The 16,761-nt window shown below is 41.0% G+C and overlaps 1 protein-coding gene across 1 annotated transcript in view; it reads left to right on the top strand.

Moving 5' to 3' along the window:
• Window positions 1-16,761, top strand: part of LOC118380965 (rho GTPase-activating protein 42) — a 239,068-nt gene that overhangs the window by 129,755 nt on the left and 92,552 nt on the right. The window contains exons 10-11 of the mRNA XM_052468730.1: window positions 6,056-6,165; window positions 13,149-13,227. Coding sequence (XP_052324690.1) covers window positions 6,056-6,165; window positions 13,149-13,227 — 189 coding nt within the window. The remainder of the gene's footprint in view (window positions 1-6,055; window positions 6,166-13,148; window positions 13,228-16,761) is intronic.

Genomic DNA, 16,761 nt, shown 5'->3' with positions numbered 1-16,761 from the left:
CAGGAAATACTCTGGGCCCTAGTTCTAGACAATAAACTAGAGCTGACCAGGAAATACTCTGGGCCCTAGTTCTAGACAATAAACTAGAGCTGACCAGGAAATACTATTGGCCCTAGTTCTAGACAATAAACTAGAGCTGACCATGAAATACTCTGGGCCCTAGTTATAGACTATAAACTAGAGCTGACCAATAAATACTCCGGGCCCTAGTTCTAGACAATAAACTAGAGCTGACCAGGAAATACTCTGGGCCCTAGTTGTAGACAATAAACTACAGCTGACCAGGAAATACTCTGGGCCCTAGTTCTAGACAATAAACTAGAGCTGACCAGGAAATACTATTGGCCCTAGTTCTAGACAATAAACTAGAGCTGACCAGGAAATACTCTGGGCCCTAGTTCTAGACAATAAACTAGAGCTGACCAGGAAATACTCTGGGCCCTAGTTCTAGACTATAAACTAGAGCTGACCAGGAAATACTATTGGCCCTAGTTCTAGACAATAAACTAGAGCTGACCAGGTTCTAGAAATACTGACCAGGAAATGGGCCCTAGTTCTAGAAACAATAAACTAGAGCTGACCAGGAAATACTATTGGCCCTAGTTCTAGACAATAAACTAGAGCTGACCAGGAAATACTCTGGGCCCTAGTTCTAGACAATAAACTAGAGCTGACCAGGAAATACTATTGACCAATAAATACCCCCTAGTTCTAGACAATAAACTAGAGCTGACCAGGAAATACTCTGGGCCCTAGTTCTAGACTATAAACTAGAGCTGACCAGGAAATACTCTGGGCCCTAGTTCTAGACAATAAACTAGAGCTGACCAGGAAATACTATTGGCCCTAGTTCTAGACAATAAACTAGAGCTGACCATGAAATACGATTGGCCCTAGTTCTAGACAATAAACTAGAGCTGACCATGAAACTCTGGGCCCTAGTTATAGACAATAAACTAGAGCTGACCAGGAAATACTCCGGGCCCTAGTTCTAGACAATAAACTAGAGCTGACCAGGAAATACTCTGGGCCCTAGTTCTAGACAATAAACTAGAGCTGACCAGGAAATACTCTGGGCCCTAGTTCTAGACAATAAACTGGAGCTGACCAGGAAATACTCCGGGCCCTAGTTCTAGACAATAAACTAGAGCTGACCAGGAAATACTCTGGTCCCTAGTTCTAGACTATAAACTAGAGCTGACCAGGAAATACTCTGGGCCCTAGTTGTAGACAATAAACTAGAGCTGACCAGGAAATACTCTGGGCCCTAGTTCTAGACAATAAACTAGAGCTGACCAGGAAATACTATTGGCCCTAGTTCTAGACAATAAACTAGAGCTGACCAGTTCTAGAAATAAACTCTGACCATGAAATTCCCTAGTTCTAGACAATAAACTAGAGCTGACCAGGAAATACTCTGGGCCCTAGTTCTAGACAATAAACTAGAGCTGACCAGGAAATACTATTGGCCCTAGTTCTAGACAATAAACTAGAGCTGACCAGGAAATACTCCCTAGTTGGCAATAAACTAGAGCTGACCAGGAAATACTAGAGTTATAGACACTAGAGCTGACCAGGAAATACTCTGGGCCCTAGTTCTAGACAATAAACTAGAGCTGACCCCTAGGAAATACTCTGGGCCCTAGTTCTAGACAATAAACTAGAGTTGACCAGGAAATACTCTGGGCCCTAGTTCTAGACAATAAACTAGAGCTGACCAGGAAATACTCTGGGCCCTAGTTCTAGACAATAAACTAGAGCTGACCAGGAAATACTCTGGGCCCTAGTTCTAGACAATAAACTAGAGCTGACCAGGAAATACTCTGGGCCCTAGTTCTAGACTATAAACTAGAGCTGACCAGGAAATACTCTGGGCCCTAGTTCTAGACAATAAACTAGAGCTGACCAGGAAATACTCTGGGCCCTAGTTCTAGACAATAAACTAGAGCTGACCAGGAAATACTATTGGCCCTAGTTCTAGACAATAAACTAGAGCTGACCAGGAAATACTCTGGGCCCTAGTTATAGACTATAAAGCTAGAACTGACCAATAAATAGAGCTGACCAGGGCCCTAGTTCTAGACAATAAACTAGAGCTGACCAGGAAATACTCTGGGCCCTAGTTATAGACAATAAACTAGAGCTGACCAATAAATACCCCCTAGGACTATAAACTAGCCCTAGTTCTAGACAATAAACTAGAGCTGACCAGGAAATACTCTGGGCCCTAGTTCAATAAACTAGAGCTGATAAACTAGAGACTGACCAGGAAATACTCTGGGCCCTAGTTATAGACAATAAACTAGAGCTGACCAGGAAATACTCTGGGCCCTAGTTCTAGACTATAAACTAGAGCTGACCAGGAAATACTATTGGCCCTAGTTCTAGACTATAAACTAGAGCTGACCAGGAAATACTCTGGGCCCTAGTTCTAGACAATAAACTAGAGCTGACCAGGAAATACTATTGGCCCTAGTTCTAGACAATAAACTAGAGCTGACCAGGAAATACTCTGGGCCCTAGTTCTAGACAATAAACTAGAGCTGACCAGGAAATACTATTGGCCCTAGTTCTAGACAATAAACTAGAGCTGACCAGGAAATACTCTGGGCCCTAGTTCTAGACTATAAACTAGAGCTGACCAGGAAATACTCTGGGCCCTAGTTCTAGACAATAAACTAGAGCTGACCAGGAAATACTATTGGCCCTAGTTCTAGACAATAAACTAGAGCTGACGATGAAATACGATTGGCCCTAGTTCTAGACAATAAACTAGAGCTGACGATGAAATTCTCTGGGCCCTAGTTATAGACAATAAACTAGAGCTGACCAGGAAATACTCCGGGCCCTAGTTCTAGACAATAAACTAGAGCTGACCAGGAAATACTCTGGGCCATAGTTCTAGACAATAAACTAGAGCTGATCAGGAAATACTCTGGGCCCTAGTTCTAGACAATAAACTGGAGCTGACCAGGAAATACTCCGGGCCCTAGTTCTAGACAATAAACTAGAGCTGACCAGGAAATACTCTGGTCCCTAGTTATAGACTATAAACTAGAGCTGACCAGGAAATACTCTGGGCCCTAGTTGTAGACAATAAACTACAGCTGACCAGGAAATACTCTGGGCCCTAGTTCTAGACAATAAACTAGAGCTGACCAGGAAATACTATTGGCCCTAGTTCTAGACAATAAACTAGAGCTGACCAGGAAATACTCTGTTCCCTAGTTCTAGACAATAAACTAGAGCTGACCAGGAAATACTCTGGGCCCTAGTTATAGACTATAAACTAGAGCTGGCCAGGAAGTACTCTGGGCCCTAGTTCTAGTCAATAAACTAGAGCTGACCATGAAATTCTCTGGGCCCTATAATAAATAATAATAATATATGCCATTTAGCAGACGCTTATCCAAACTAGAGTCATGTGTGCATACATTCAGGGTGGTCCCGGGAAACCCACTACCCTGGGCCGCCAGCTTACCAACTGAGACAAAGGACCACCAATAAACTAGAGCTGACCAGGAAATACTCTGGGCCCTAGTTCTAGACTATAAACTAGAGCTGACCAGGAAATACTCTGGGCCCTAGTTCTAGACTATAAACTAGAGCTGACCAGGAAATACTCTGGTCCCTAGTTCTAGACAATAAACTGGAGCTGACCAGGAAATACTCTGGTCCCTAGTTCTAGACAATAAACTAGAGCTGACCAGGAAATACTCTGGGCCCTAGTTCTAGACAATAAACTGGAGCTGACCAGGAAGTACTCTGGGCCCTAGTTCTAGACAATAAACTGGAGCTGACCAGGAAATACTCTGGGCCCTAGTTCTAGACAATAAACTAGAGCTGACCAGGAAATACTCTGGGCCCTAGTTATAGACTATAAACTAGAGCTGACCAGGAAATACTCTGGGCCCTAGTTCTAGACAATAAACTAGAGCTGACCAGGAAATACTCTGGGCCCTAGTTCTAGACAATAAACTAGAGCTGACCAGGAAATACTATTGGCCCTAGTTCTAGACAATAAACTAGAGCTGACCAGGAAATACTATTGGCCCTAGTTCTAGACAATAAACTAGAGCTGACCAGGAAATACTATTGGCCCTAGTTCTAGACAATAAACTAGAGCTGACCAGGACATACTATTGGCCCTAGTTCTAGACAATAAACTAGAGCTGACCAGGAAATACTCTGGGCCCTAGTTCTAGACAATAAACTAGAGCTGACCAGGAAATACTATTGGCCCTAGTTCTAGACAATAAACTAGAGCTGACCAGGAAATACTATTGGCCCTAGTTCTAGACAATAAACTAGAGCTGACCAGGAAATACTCTGGGCACTAGTTCTAGACAATAAACTGGAACTGACCAGGAAATACTCTGTGCCCTAGTTCTAGACAATAAACTAGAGCTGACCAGGAAATACTCTGGGCCCTAGTTCTAGACAATAAACTAGAGCTGACCAGGAAATACTCTGGGCCCTAGTTCTAGACAATAAACTAGAGCTGACCAGGAAATACTCTGGGCCCTAGTTCTAGACAATAAACTAGAGCTGACCAGGAAATACTATTGGCCCTAGTTCTCTGTTGTGTTCTACACCAGTCTAATCATGAATCCCTCCATTGTGTTCTACACCAGTCTAATCATGAATCCCTCCGTTGTGTTCTACACCAGTCTAATCATGAATCCCTCCGTTGTGTTCTACACCAGTCTAATCATGAATCCCTCCGTTGTGTTCTACACCAGTCTAATCATGAATCCCTCTGTTGTGTTCTAGACCAGTCTAATCATGAATCCCTCTGTTGTGTTCTACACCAGTCTAATCATGAATCCCTCCGTTGTGTTCTACACCAGTCTAATCATGAATCCCTCTGTTGTGTTCTACACCAGTCTAATCATGAATCCCTCTGTTGTGTTCTACACCAGTCTAATCATGAATCCCTCCGTTGTGTTCTACACCAGTCTAATCATGAATCCCTCCGTTGTGTTCTACACCAGTCTAATCATGAATCCCTCCGTTGTGTTCTACACCAGTCTAATCATGAATCCCTCTGTTGTGTTCTACACCAGTCTAATCATGAATCCCTCCGTTGTGTTCTAGACCAGTCTAATCATGAATCCCTCTGTTGTGTTCTACACCAGTCTAATCATGAATCCCTCTGTTGTGTTCTCTACACCAGTTGTGTTCTAAATCATGAATCCCTCTGTTGTGTTCTACACCAGTCTAATCATGAATCCCTCTGTTGTGTTGTGTCTACACCAGTCTAATCATGAATCCCTCTGTTGTGTCCTACACCAGTCTAATCACGAATCCCTCTGTTGTGTTCTACACCAGTCTAATCATGAATCCCTCCGTTGTGTTCTAGACCAGTCTAATCATGAATCCCTCTGTTGTGTTCTACACCAGTTTAATCATGAATCCCTCCGTTGTGTTCTAGACCAGTCTAATCATGAATCCCTCTGTTGTGTTCTACACCAGTCTAATCATGAATCCCTCTGTTGTGTTCTACACCAGTCTAATCATGAATCCCTCTGTTGTGTTCTACACCAGTCTAATCATGAATCCCTCTGTTGTGTTCTACACCAGTCTAATCATGAATCCCTCTGTTGTGTTCTACACCAGTCTAATCATGAATCCCTCTGTTGTGTTCTACACCAGTCTAATCATGAATCCCTCCGCTGTGTTCTACACCAGAATCTAATCAATCATGAATCCCTCCGTTGTGTTTCTAGACCAGAATCCCTCCGTTGTGTTCTAATCAATGAATCCCTGTGTTCTAACCAGTCTAATCATGAATCCCTCTGTTGTGTTCTACACCAGTCTAATCATGAATCCCTCTGTTGTGTTCTACACCAGTCTAATCATGAATCCCTCTGTTGTGTTCTACACCAGTCTAATCATGAATCCCTCCGTTGTGTTCTACACCAGTCTAATCATGAATCCCTCTTGTGTTCTAAATCCAGTCAATCATGAATCCCTCCGTTGTGTTTACACCAGTCTAATCCAGTCCCTAATCATGAATCCATCCGTTGTGTTCTATCCCTCTGTTGTGTTCTAGAATGGTCTGGTGGTGAGTCCATCTGAGATGTTCAAGCTGAAGTCCTGTATCCGAAGGAAGACTGACTCCATCGACAAGCGTTTCTGCTTCGACATCGAAGTGGTGGAGAGGTCTGTCATCATTATTCATATCAGTATTTGTATGAATCATCTTATTAATATTAAAATGCCGCTCCTATTTAGCCTGCTGGTCCCTGCCCTGTCTATGACTATGGCATGGCAACGGTAGTCAATGATGATGACAGTAACAGACCCAGTTGTCATCGTAATGCTTGTTATCATCGGACTTGTGCTGGTTCGTTCCACTGCAGTCACTTGGGACTGATTGCAACTTTGTGGGATTTGAAAAGACAGACGCCTTAATTGGGAAAACAAGTGGATGTCCCTTTTCATGAACTGTTTAAGCTCCCTGTTCAAACCTGATTGGGCGTTTTTAACTCCCTGTTCAAACCTGATTGGACGTTTTTAACTCCCTGTTCAAACCTGATTGGACGTTTTTTAGCTATTGTTATTATCAGTGTGTGGATGTGTTTAGATGTTTTCAGCTCTGTCTGTTCGTGTCCTGCATGTTCTTCTCAGTGTCCTTTCACTGAAGCCTTCTGTTTGACTAAATGTGCCATCTAAGTAAGCAGTCTTTATACGTACAATTGTCTTGTTTCAGTTTTCTGTTATTTGTACCCATTTCTTCTTCTCTCTCTGTGTTTCTTCGTGTCGATGTAGAACTGACATCTGTCATGGAACTCTATTGCGACCTCTTCAGTTAAAGTTCTGTAAAGTCCGGTATGTGACCAGTGACGTTACTATACTGTTACTATACTGTCCCCTCTCTCTCAGAGCAGTGAGCATGTTACTGCAGCGATGAGCATGTTACTGCAGCTATGAGCATGTTACTGCAGCTATGAGCATGTTACTGCAGCGATGAGCATGTTGCTGTAGCGATGAGCATGTTGCTGTAGCGATGAGCATGTTGCTGCAGCGATGAGCATGTTGCTGTAGCGATGAGCATGTTGCTGCAGCGATGAGCATGTTGCTGCAGCGATGAGCATGTTGCTGTAGCGATGAGCATGTTGCTGCAGCGATGAGCATGTTGCTGCAGCTATAATAATAATAATAATAATAATAATAATAATGAATGTTGCTGTAATAATGTTGCTGCAGCATGTTGCTGTAGCGATGAGCATGTTGCTGCAGCTATGAGCATGTTGCTGTAGCGATGAGCATGTTGCTGCAGCGATGAGCATGTTACTGCAGCTATGAGCATGTTGCTGTAGCGATGAGCATGTTGCTGCAGCTATGAGCATGTTGCTGTAGCGATGAGCATGTTACTGCAGCTATGAGCATGTTGCTGCAGCGATGAGCATGTTACTGCAGCTATGAGCATGTTGCTGTAGCGATGAGCATGTTGCTGTAGCGATGAGCATGTTGCTGTAGCGATGAGCATGTTACTGCAGCTATGAGCATGTTGCTGCAGCGATGAGCATGTTGCTGCAGCGATGAGCATGTTGCTGTAGCGATGAGCATGTTGCTGCAGCGATGAGCATGTTGCTGTAGCGATGAGCATGTTGCTGCAGCGATGAGCATGTTGCTGCAGCGATGAGCATGTTGCTGCAGCTATGAGCATGTTGCTGCAGCGATGAGCATGTTGCTGCAGCGATGAGCATGTTACTGCATGAGCATGTCTGTAGGCTGATGAGCATGTTGCTGCAGCGATGAGCATGTTGCTCAGCGATGAGCATGTTGCTGTTTACATGTTGCAAGCGATGAACATGTTGCTAAAATACATGTTTTTAAAAATCTTTCCAGCTATGAGCATGTTGCTGCAATCACATGTTACTCATGATCATGTTACTGCAGCGATCAGACTTGCACCAGCGATCACATGTTGCTGCAGCGATGAGACTTGCTGCAGCGATGAGCATGTTGCAATGAGCATGTTGCTGTAGCGATGAGCATGTTACTGCAGCATGAGCATGTTGCACTGCATGTTCAAGGCTGATAGTCGTGCCCATTCATTCACTCACTGAATCTATCAAATCACAACTTCAAATTAACTTTGAATAAAATACATTGTTTTTTTTTAAATCTTTCCATTCCACCAATCACAATCACCGAATCAGACTTCACCAATCACAATCAATTTTGATGGGAAAGGAAAGCGTGACACAAAAATAATATTCCACTTGAATAATTTCTTCTCATCTGCAATTACTATAATAATTTATTTAAAATAATATTCCACTTGAATAATTTCTTCTCATCTGCAATTACTATAATACTTTATTGATTTTAATAATATCATTCTGACTTGAAGTAATGGAGTCATTCGTCAACTTGATTCCAATTGTACAATTGTCAGATTTCAGAGCCCCTTAATGCATGGGGGGAACATTGTTGATTTTAATACGACCGTAAATGTTTGACTAGTACAGTAAGAAGGACAGGAAGAGGCAGACAGACATTCAGATGCAGATCAAACCAGTCCTGGAGAACAAGGAGGAAAGCCATTGATCAAGTGGTTTTAATTGATGAGATGATGGCATCAGCACATTCAGGTCTTCGCTCGGCTGGGTCGGTGCGTTTCAGAATGGAGAGCGAGGGTGTAGCAGTAGCTAACCATCAGACCTGGATTCAAATACTATTTGAAATCTTTCAAATCATTTCAGCGTTTGTTCTATTTTGCCTAGGATGCCAGATGGGCAGGTCTACAGTTTGGGAATTTTATATACGTACATTAATTGGTTTTAATTAATACAGGCAAACATTTTTAAAAAAAGTATTTTAAATTATTTCTAAAAGAGTATTTGAACCCAGGTCTGGTCAGAGCAGCTCTCTCTTCATCTCCAATCTGATGCTCTGCTGAGGTGAGCATGGACATTAACTCCTGTTTAACTGGCTGGGTAGCTAACTCATTTATCACCTGAAAGATCGGATATGCCCACAAGGTGCTTGTTCTAACCACAAGGGCAACGTGGAGCCACGACCCCAGTCATCTTCCTGTACGGTGTACTTTTGAGGACATCCTTATCCTCAAGCCTCACCCTGGGATTACGGTGGAGTTGCCGCTGATCTTAGGTCAGCTTTATTTATTTTCCTCCACTACTCGTTAGTATTGGGGGAGGGGAAGCTGATCCTAGATCTGAACCAAGGGGAAAGTATACCCAGGAGCCCTCACACACCAGAGTGTGGCATGAGGCTTGCGACTGAGGTTGTCCTAAAATGGACACCGTATGTTCATCTCCAGCTCATCCATTCATCATCATTACATTACACTTTGCTGTCTGGGTGTTCTGAGTCGCCACAGCAGTCAGGCCGCTCTATTCCAACACATCAGCAGCATCGGCTGCAGCATCTAGCTACATGGCTTTCAGCTGGCGCTAACTCTTACTACTAGCCGGTGGGCGGTAATGTTGGGAATGCATCAATATATTAGTTCATGTTAACATTTATTTACTATTGCCTGGATACTATTATATGGATAATATTACATGGATACTATTACATTTGGGGCGGCAGGGTAGCCTAGTGGTTAGAGCATTGGACTAGTAACCGGAAGGTTGCAAGTTCAAATCCCCGAGCTGACAAGGTACAAAATCTGTCGTTCTGCCCCTGAACAGGCAGTTAACCCACTGTTCCTAGGCCGTCATTGAAAATAAGAATTTGTTTAAAAAAAAAAAAAACATTAGCACTATAAAAAAAAAAACATTAGTACTATTACATGGATAATATTGCATTAATATTATACCATGGATACTATTGCATTAGTACTATTACATTAGTACTATTACATTAATACTATAACATTAATACTATTACATGGATAATATTACATGGATACTATTACATTTGATACTATTGGATACTATTACATGGATACTATTGCATTAGTATGGATAATACTACATTAATACTATTACATAAGTACTATTACATTAATATTATAACACTAATACATTAATACTATTAGATTAGTACTATTACATTAGTGCTATTTCATTAATACTATTCCATTAGAACTGGTATATTAATACTATTACATTATACTATTATATTAATACTATTACATGGGTACTATTACATGGATACTATTATATTAGTACTATTACATTAGTACTATTACATTAATACTATAACATTAATACTATAACAGTAATACTATTACATGGATAATATTGCATTAATATTATTACATGGATAGTATTGCATTAGTACTATTACATTACATGTACTATTGCATTAGTATTACATTAGTACTATTACATTTATACTATTGCATTAATACTATTACAGGAGTACTATTACATCAGCACTATAACATTAGTACTATCACATTAATACTACTGCATTAGTACTATTACACTAGTACTATTACATCAGTACTATTACGGTAATACTAGTACATTAGTACTATAACATTAATACTGTAACATTCATACTAGTGCATTAGTACTATTACATTGGTACTATTACATTAGTGCTATAACATTAGTACTATAACATTAACACTAGTACATTAGTACTATCATATTAATACTATAACATTAGTACTATCACATTAATACTATAACATTAGTACTATTACATTAGTACTATAACATTAATACTATTACACTAGTACTATTACATCAGTACTATAGCGTTAATACTAGTACATTAGTACTATAACATTAATACTATAACATTAATACGAGTACATTAGTACTATTACATTAGTACTATAACATTACTATAACATTAGTACTATTACATTAATAATATTACATTAGTACTATAACATTAATACTAGTACATTAGTACTATATAATTAATACTAGTACATTAATACTACAACATTAATACTAGTACATTAATACTAGTACATTAGTACTATATACAGTAATACTATAACATTGATACTGGTACATTAGTACTATTACATTAATACCATAACATTAATACTATTACATTAGTACTATAACAGTAATTTTAGTACAATCATACTGGTACATTAGGACTATATCATTAATACTATAACATGCATACTATTGCATTAGTACTATATCATTAATACTATTACATGGATATTATTACATTAGTACTATTACATTTACATTACATTTAAGTCATTTATTAGTACTCTTAACAGAGCGACTTAGTACAAATTCATATTACATTAACACTATAACATTAGTACTATTACATTAGTACTATAACATTAATACTAGTACATTCATACTATTACATTAGTACTATATCATTAATACTATAACATTAACACTATAACATTAATACTATTACATTAGTACTATAACATTAATACTAGTACATTCATACTAGTACATTAGTACTATAACATTAATACTATAACATGAATACTATTACATTAGTACTATAACATTAATACTAGTACATTCATACTAGTACATTAGTACTATTACATTAATACTATAACATGAATACTATTACATTAGTACTAGAACATTAATACTAGTACATTAATACTATTACATTAATACTATTACATTAATAACATGATTACATTAGTACTATAACATTAATACTAGTACATTCATACTAGTACATTAATACTATTACATTAATACTATAACATTAATACTATTACATTAGTACTATAACATGAATACTAGTACATTCATACTAGTACATTAGTACTATATCATTAATACTATAACATGAATACTATTACATTAGTACTATAACATTAATACTAGTACATTTATACTAGAACATTAGTACTATTACATTAATACTATAACATTAATACTATTACATTAGTACTATAACATGAATACTAGTACATTCATACTAGTACATTAGTACTATATCATTAATACTATAACATGAATACTATTACATTAGTACTATAACATTAATACTAGTACATTTATACTAGTACATTAGTACTATTACATTAATACTATAACATTAATACTATTACATTAGTACTATAACATTAATACTAGTACATTCATACTAGTACATTAGTACTATATCATTAATACTATAACATTAATACTATTACATTAGTACTATAACATTAATACTAGTACATTCATACTAGTACATTAGTACTATTACATTAATACTATAACATTAATACTAATACATTAGTACTATAACATTAATACTAGTACATTCATACTAGTACATTAGTACTATATCATTAATACATTAATACTATAACATTAATACTATTACATTAGTACTATAACATTAATACCAGTACATTCATACTAGTACATTAGTACTATAACATTAATACTATAACATGAATACTATTACATTAGTACTATAACATTAATACTAGTACATTCATACTAGTACATTAATACTATTACATTAATACTATAACATTAATACTATTACATTAGTACTATAACATGAATACTAGTACATTAGTACTATATCATTAATACTATAACATTAATACTAGTACATTTATACTAGTACATTAGTAATATAAAATTAATACTATAACATGAATACTAATACCTACTGTAGGCCTTTTATTAGTATGTTCATTCCAGATCATTTGGGACGGGACAGAAACATTATGCACAAAACATTGGCAAGGCCCAGAGGCATGATGCACACAAACTGCATATTGTTTCACGAAGGCAGCCTCTACTGTCAGTGGTTTAATTTACTGTCATAGTGATCCAAAATGGCTGTGTATTCAGAGATTAGACCCACCTGGAGAGATACAGGGAATGCATGCAAGGAGGACAAAATCAAATCAAGCACTATGTTCATCATTTGGAGTGGAATGTAAACACTGACATGATTTAGAGAGGGACACAGTACTGTGTGAAGACTACTATGTTTAATTAAGCACAGTAGTCATTTCATTGAATTCATTTGCTAGAGGTGTTTGCTGTTTAAACATGGCCTCTGCTACTGCATCACTATGAGTCCGACTCAAACGGCACCCTATGCACGACTTTTGACCAGACACCGATGGGAGATGGAGAGCCTAGGGTCCTGGGCAAAGTAGTGCAATATATAGGGAATAGGGTGCCATTTGGGATGAAGGCTTATGGACCCTGGGCATTGAGATGTGACTGATGTGTCCTGTGTGGTGTGTGAACCTGTTCCAGGCATGGCATCGTGACTCTCCAGGCTCTGTCTGAGTCCAACAGAAGGCTGTGGCTGGAGGCTATGGATGGCAAGGAGCCGGTGAGGAACCTCTCCCTCTGTTCTCTTCTACTCTCTCCCTCTCCCTCTGTTTTCTTCTCATGTCTCCCTCTCTCTTCTCACCTCTCCCTCTCTCTTCTCACCTCTCCCTCTCCCCTCACCTCTCTCTCTCATCTCTCCCTCTCGTCTGATCTCTCACTCTCTCTTCGTTTCTCTTCTCATCTCTCCCTCTCTTCTCATCTCCCTCTCTTCTCTCTCTCCCTCTCTCTTCTCTCTCCCTCTCTCTCTCTTCTCTCTCCCTCTCTCTTCTCTTCTCTCTCTCCCTCTCTCTTCTCTTCTCTCCCTCTCTCTTCTCACCTCTCACTCTCTCTTCTCATCTCTCCCTCTCTGTTCTCTTCTCACCTCTCCCTTTCTTCTCTTCTCTCTCTCCCTCTCTCTTCTCTTCTCTCCCTCTCTCTTCTCACCACTCCCTCTCTGTTCTCTTCTCTCCCTCTCCTTTATATTCTCTCCCTCTCTTCTCTCTCCCTCTCTTCTCATCTCTCCCTCTCTTCTCTCTCTCCCTCTCTCTTCTCTCTTCTCTCTCCCTCTCTCTTCTCACCTCTCTCTCTCTCTTCTCACCACTCCCTCTCTGTTCTCTTCTCTCCCTCTCCTTTATATTCTCTCCCCCTCTTCTCTCTCCCTCTCTTCTCATCTCTCCCTCTCTCCTCACACCTCTCCCTCTCTCTTCTCTCTCCCTCTCTCTTCTCATCTCTCCCTCTCTCCTCACACCTCTCCCTCTCTTCTCTTCCTCTCTCCTCACACCTCTCTCCTCACACCTCTCCCTCTCTCTTCTCTTCTCTCTCCCTCTCTCTTCTCATCTCTCCCTCTCTCCTCACACCTCTCCCTCTCTGTTCTCTTCTCTCCCTCTCTCTTCTCTCTTCTCTCCCTCTCTCTTCTATCTCTCTCCATCTCTCTTCTCTCCCTCTCTCTTCTCATCTCTCCCTCTCTCCTCACACCTCTCCCTCTCTGTTCTCTTCTCTCCCTCTCTCTTCTCTCTCTTCTCATCTCTCCCTTTCTCCTCACACCTCTCCATCTCTGTTCTCTTCTCTCCCTCTCCTTTATCTTCTCTCCCTCTCTCTTCTCTCTCTATCCCTCTCTTTCTCTTCTCTCCCCTCTCCCTCTCTCTTCTCTCTCTCCCTCTCTCTTCTCTTCTCTCCCTCTTCTCATCTCTCCCTCTCTCCTCATCCCTCTCCCTCTCTGTTCTCTTCTCTCCCTCTCTCTCTCTCTCTTCTCTCTTCTCTCCCTCTCTCTTCTCTCTCTCTCCCTCTCTCTTCTCTCCCTCTCTCTTCTCATCTCTCCCTCTGTCTTCTCTCTTCTCTCCCTCTCTCTTCTCTCTTCTCTCCCTCTCTCTTCTCTCTTCTCTCCCTCTCTCTTCTCTCTCTCTCCCTCTCTCTTCTCTCCCTCTCTCTTCTCATCTCTCCCTCTCTCTTCTCTCCCTCTCTCTTCTCATCTCTCCCTCTCTCTCTTCTCTCTTCTCTCCTCTCTCTTCTCTCTTCTCTCCCTCTCTCTTCTCTCTCTCTCCCTCTCTGATCTCTCCTCTCTCTTCTCATCTCTCCCTCCCCTCCCACCTCTCAACTCTGCTCTTTTCTTCATACTCTCTCCCCCTGTCTCTTTCTCTCTTGCACGTTCTCTCTTCCTTTCTCTCTCTATTTTATTTTCACCCACCCCCCCTCTCTCTCTCTCCTTTCTATCTTTCCTTTTATATCCCCACCCAGTGCAGTCTAGCTGGTTCTGATGTCTGGCAGGGACACAGTGAAAATATGTTTGTCTTTGGTGCCCCCTTCTGGTTGTATGAAACATAACTATACTGTAGCTTTTGGAAAGGTGTGTCAAACTCAATTCCTGGTGGGCTGTATGTCTAAGGGTTTTCACCCCTTCCCTTAAACTTGATTGATCAACTAACATCATTGATTAGTTAGGAACTCCCGTTGTTACCTGGTTGTGTAGGTTGTAGCTCTTTACACCTGTACAGGTATACAGGTTGAACTCCCGTTGTTACCTGGTTGTGTAGGTTGTAGCTCTTTACGCCTGTACAGGCATACAGGTTGAACTCCTGTTGTTACCTGGTTGTGTAGGTTGTAGCTCTTTACGCCTGTACAGGTATACAGGTTGAACTCCTGTTGTTACCTGGTTGTGTAGGTTGTAGCTCTTTACACCTGTACAGGTATACAGGTTGAACTCCCGTTGTTACCTGGTTGTGTAGGTTGTAGCTCTTTACACCTGTACAGGTATACAGGTTGAACTCCCGTTGTTACCTGGTTGTGTAGGTTGTAGCTCTTTACACCTGTACAGGTATACAGGTTGAACTCCTGTTGTTACCTGGTTGTGTAGGTTGTAGCTCTTTACGCCTGTACAGGTATACAGGTTGAACCCCGTTGTTACCTGGTTGTGTAGGTTGTAGCTCTTACACCTGTACAGGTATACAGGTTGAACTCCTGTTGTTACCTGGTTGTGTAGGTTGTAGCCTTTACACCTGTACAGGTATACAGGTTGAACTCCTGTTGTTACCTGGTTGTGTAGGTTGTAACTCTTACACCTGTACAGGTATACAGGCTGAACTCACGTTGTTACCTGGTTGTGTAGGTTGTAGCTCTTTACACCTGTACAGGTATACAGGCTGAAAATGGCAGATTTGGCCACTGATAAACAGTTGCATTGAAATACAGTGGCTAAATGGAATACTTTATGTTTTTTGAACAGCCATTCTGAACCGTAAGATGCCTCCATCCCTCCTGGTTATTGGGCAGAGGTGTGTGGGAACTTGGAGAGGTGTGTGGCCACTTGGAGAGGTGTGTGGCCAACTTGGAGAGGTGTGTGGAACTTGGAGAGGTGTGTGGGAACTTGGAGAGGTGTGTGGGAACTTGGAGAGGTGTGTGGGAGAGGTGTGTGTGTGACCACTTGGAGAGGTGTGTGGTGTACCACTTGGAGAGGTGTGGAACTGGAGAGGTGTGTGGGAACTTGAGAGTGTGTGGCCACTTGAGAGTGTGTGGAGAGGTGTGGAGAGGTGTGTGGCCACTTGGAGAGGTGTGGAGAAGTGTGTGGGAACTTGGAGAGTGTGTGGAACTTGGAGAGGTGTGTGGCCACTTGGAGAGGTGTGTGGGCCTGGAGAGGTGTGTGGAACTTGGAGAGTGTGTGGGAACTTGGAGAGGTGTGTGGGAACTTGGAGAGGTGTGTGGGAACTTGGAGAGGTGTGGCCACTTGGAGAGGTGTGTGGGAACTTGAGAGGGTGTGTGGGAACTTGGAGAGGTGTGTGGGGAGGTGTGTGGAACTTGAGAGGTGTGTGGAACTTGAGAGGTGTGTGGCCACAGGTGTGTGGGAACTTGAGAGGTGTGTGGGAACTTGGAGAGGTGTGTGGGAACTGAGAGGTGTGTGGAACTTGGAGAGGTGTGGAGAGGTGTGTGGAACTTGGAGAGGTGTGTGGCCACTTGGAGAGGTGTGTGGAACTTGGAGGTGTGTGGGAACTTGAGAGGTGTGTGGAACTTGGAGAGGTGTGTGGAACTTGAGAGTGTGTGGGGAACTTGGAGAGTGTGTGGGAAC

This window comes from Oncorhynchus keta, chromosome 18 (assembly GCF_023373465.1).
Source record: "Oncorhynchus keta strain PuntledgeMale-10-30-2019 chromosome 18, Oket_V2, whole genome shotgun sequence".
In the NCBI taxonomy this organism is placed as follows: Eukaryota; Metazoa; Chordata; class Actinopteri; order Salmoniformes; family Salmonidae; genus Oncorhynchus; species Oncorhynchus keta.
The sequence above is the reverse complement of the archived record's forward strand: the minus strand, read 5'-3'. Positions and strand labels throughout refer to the sequence as shown.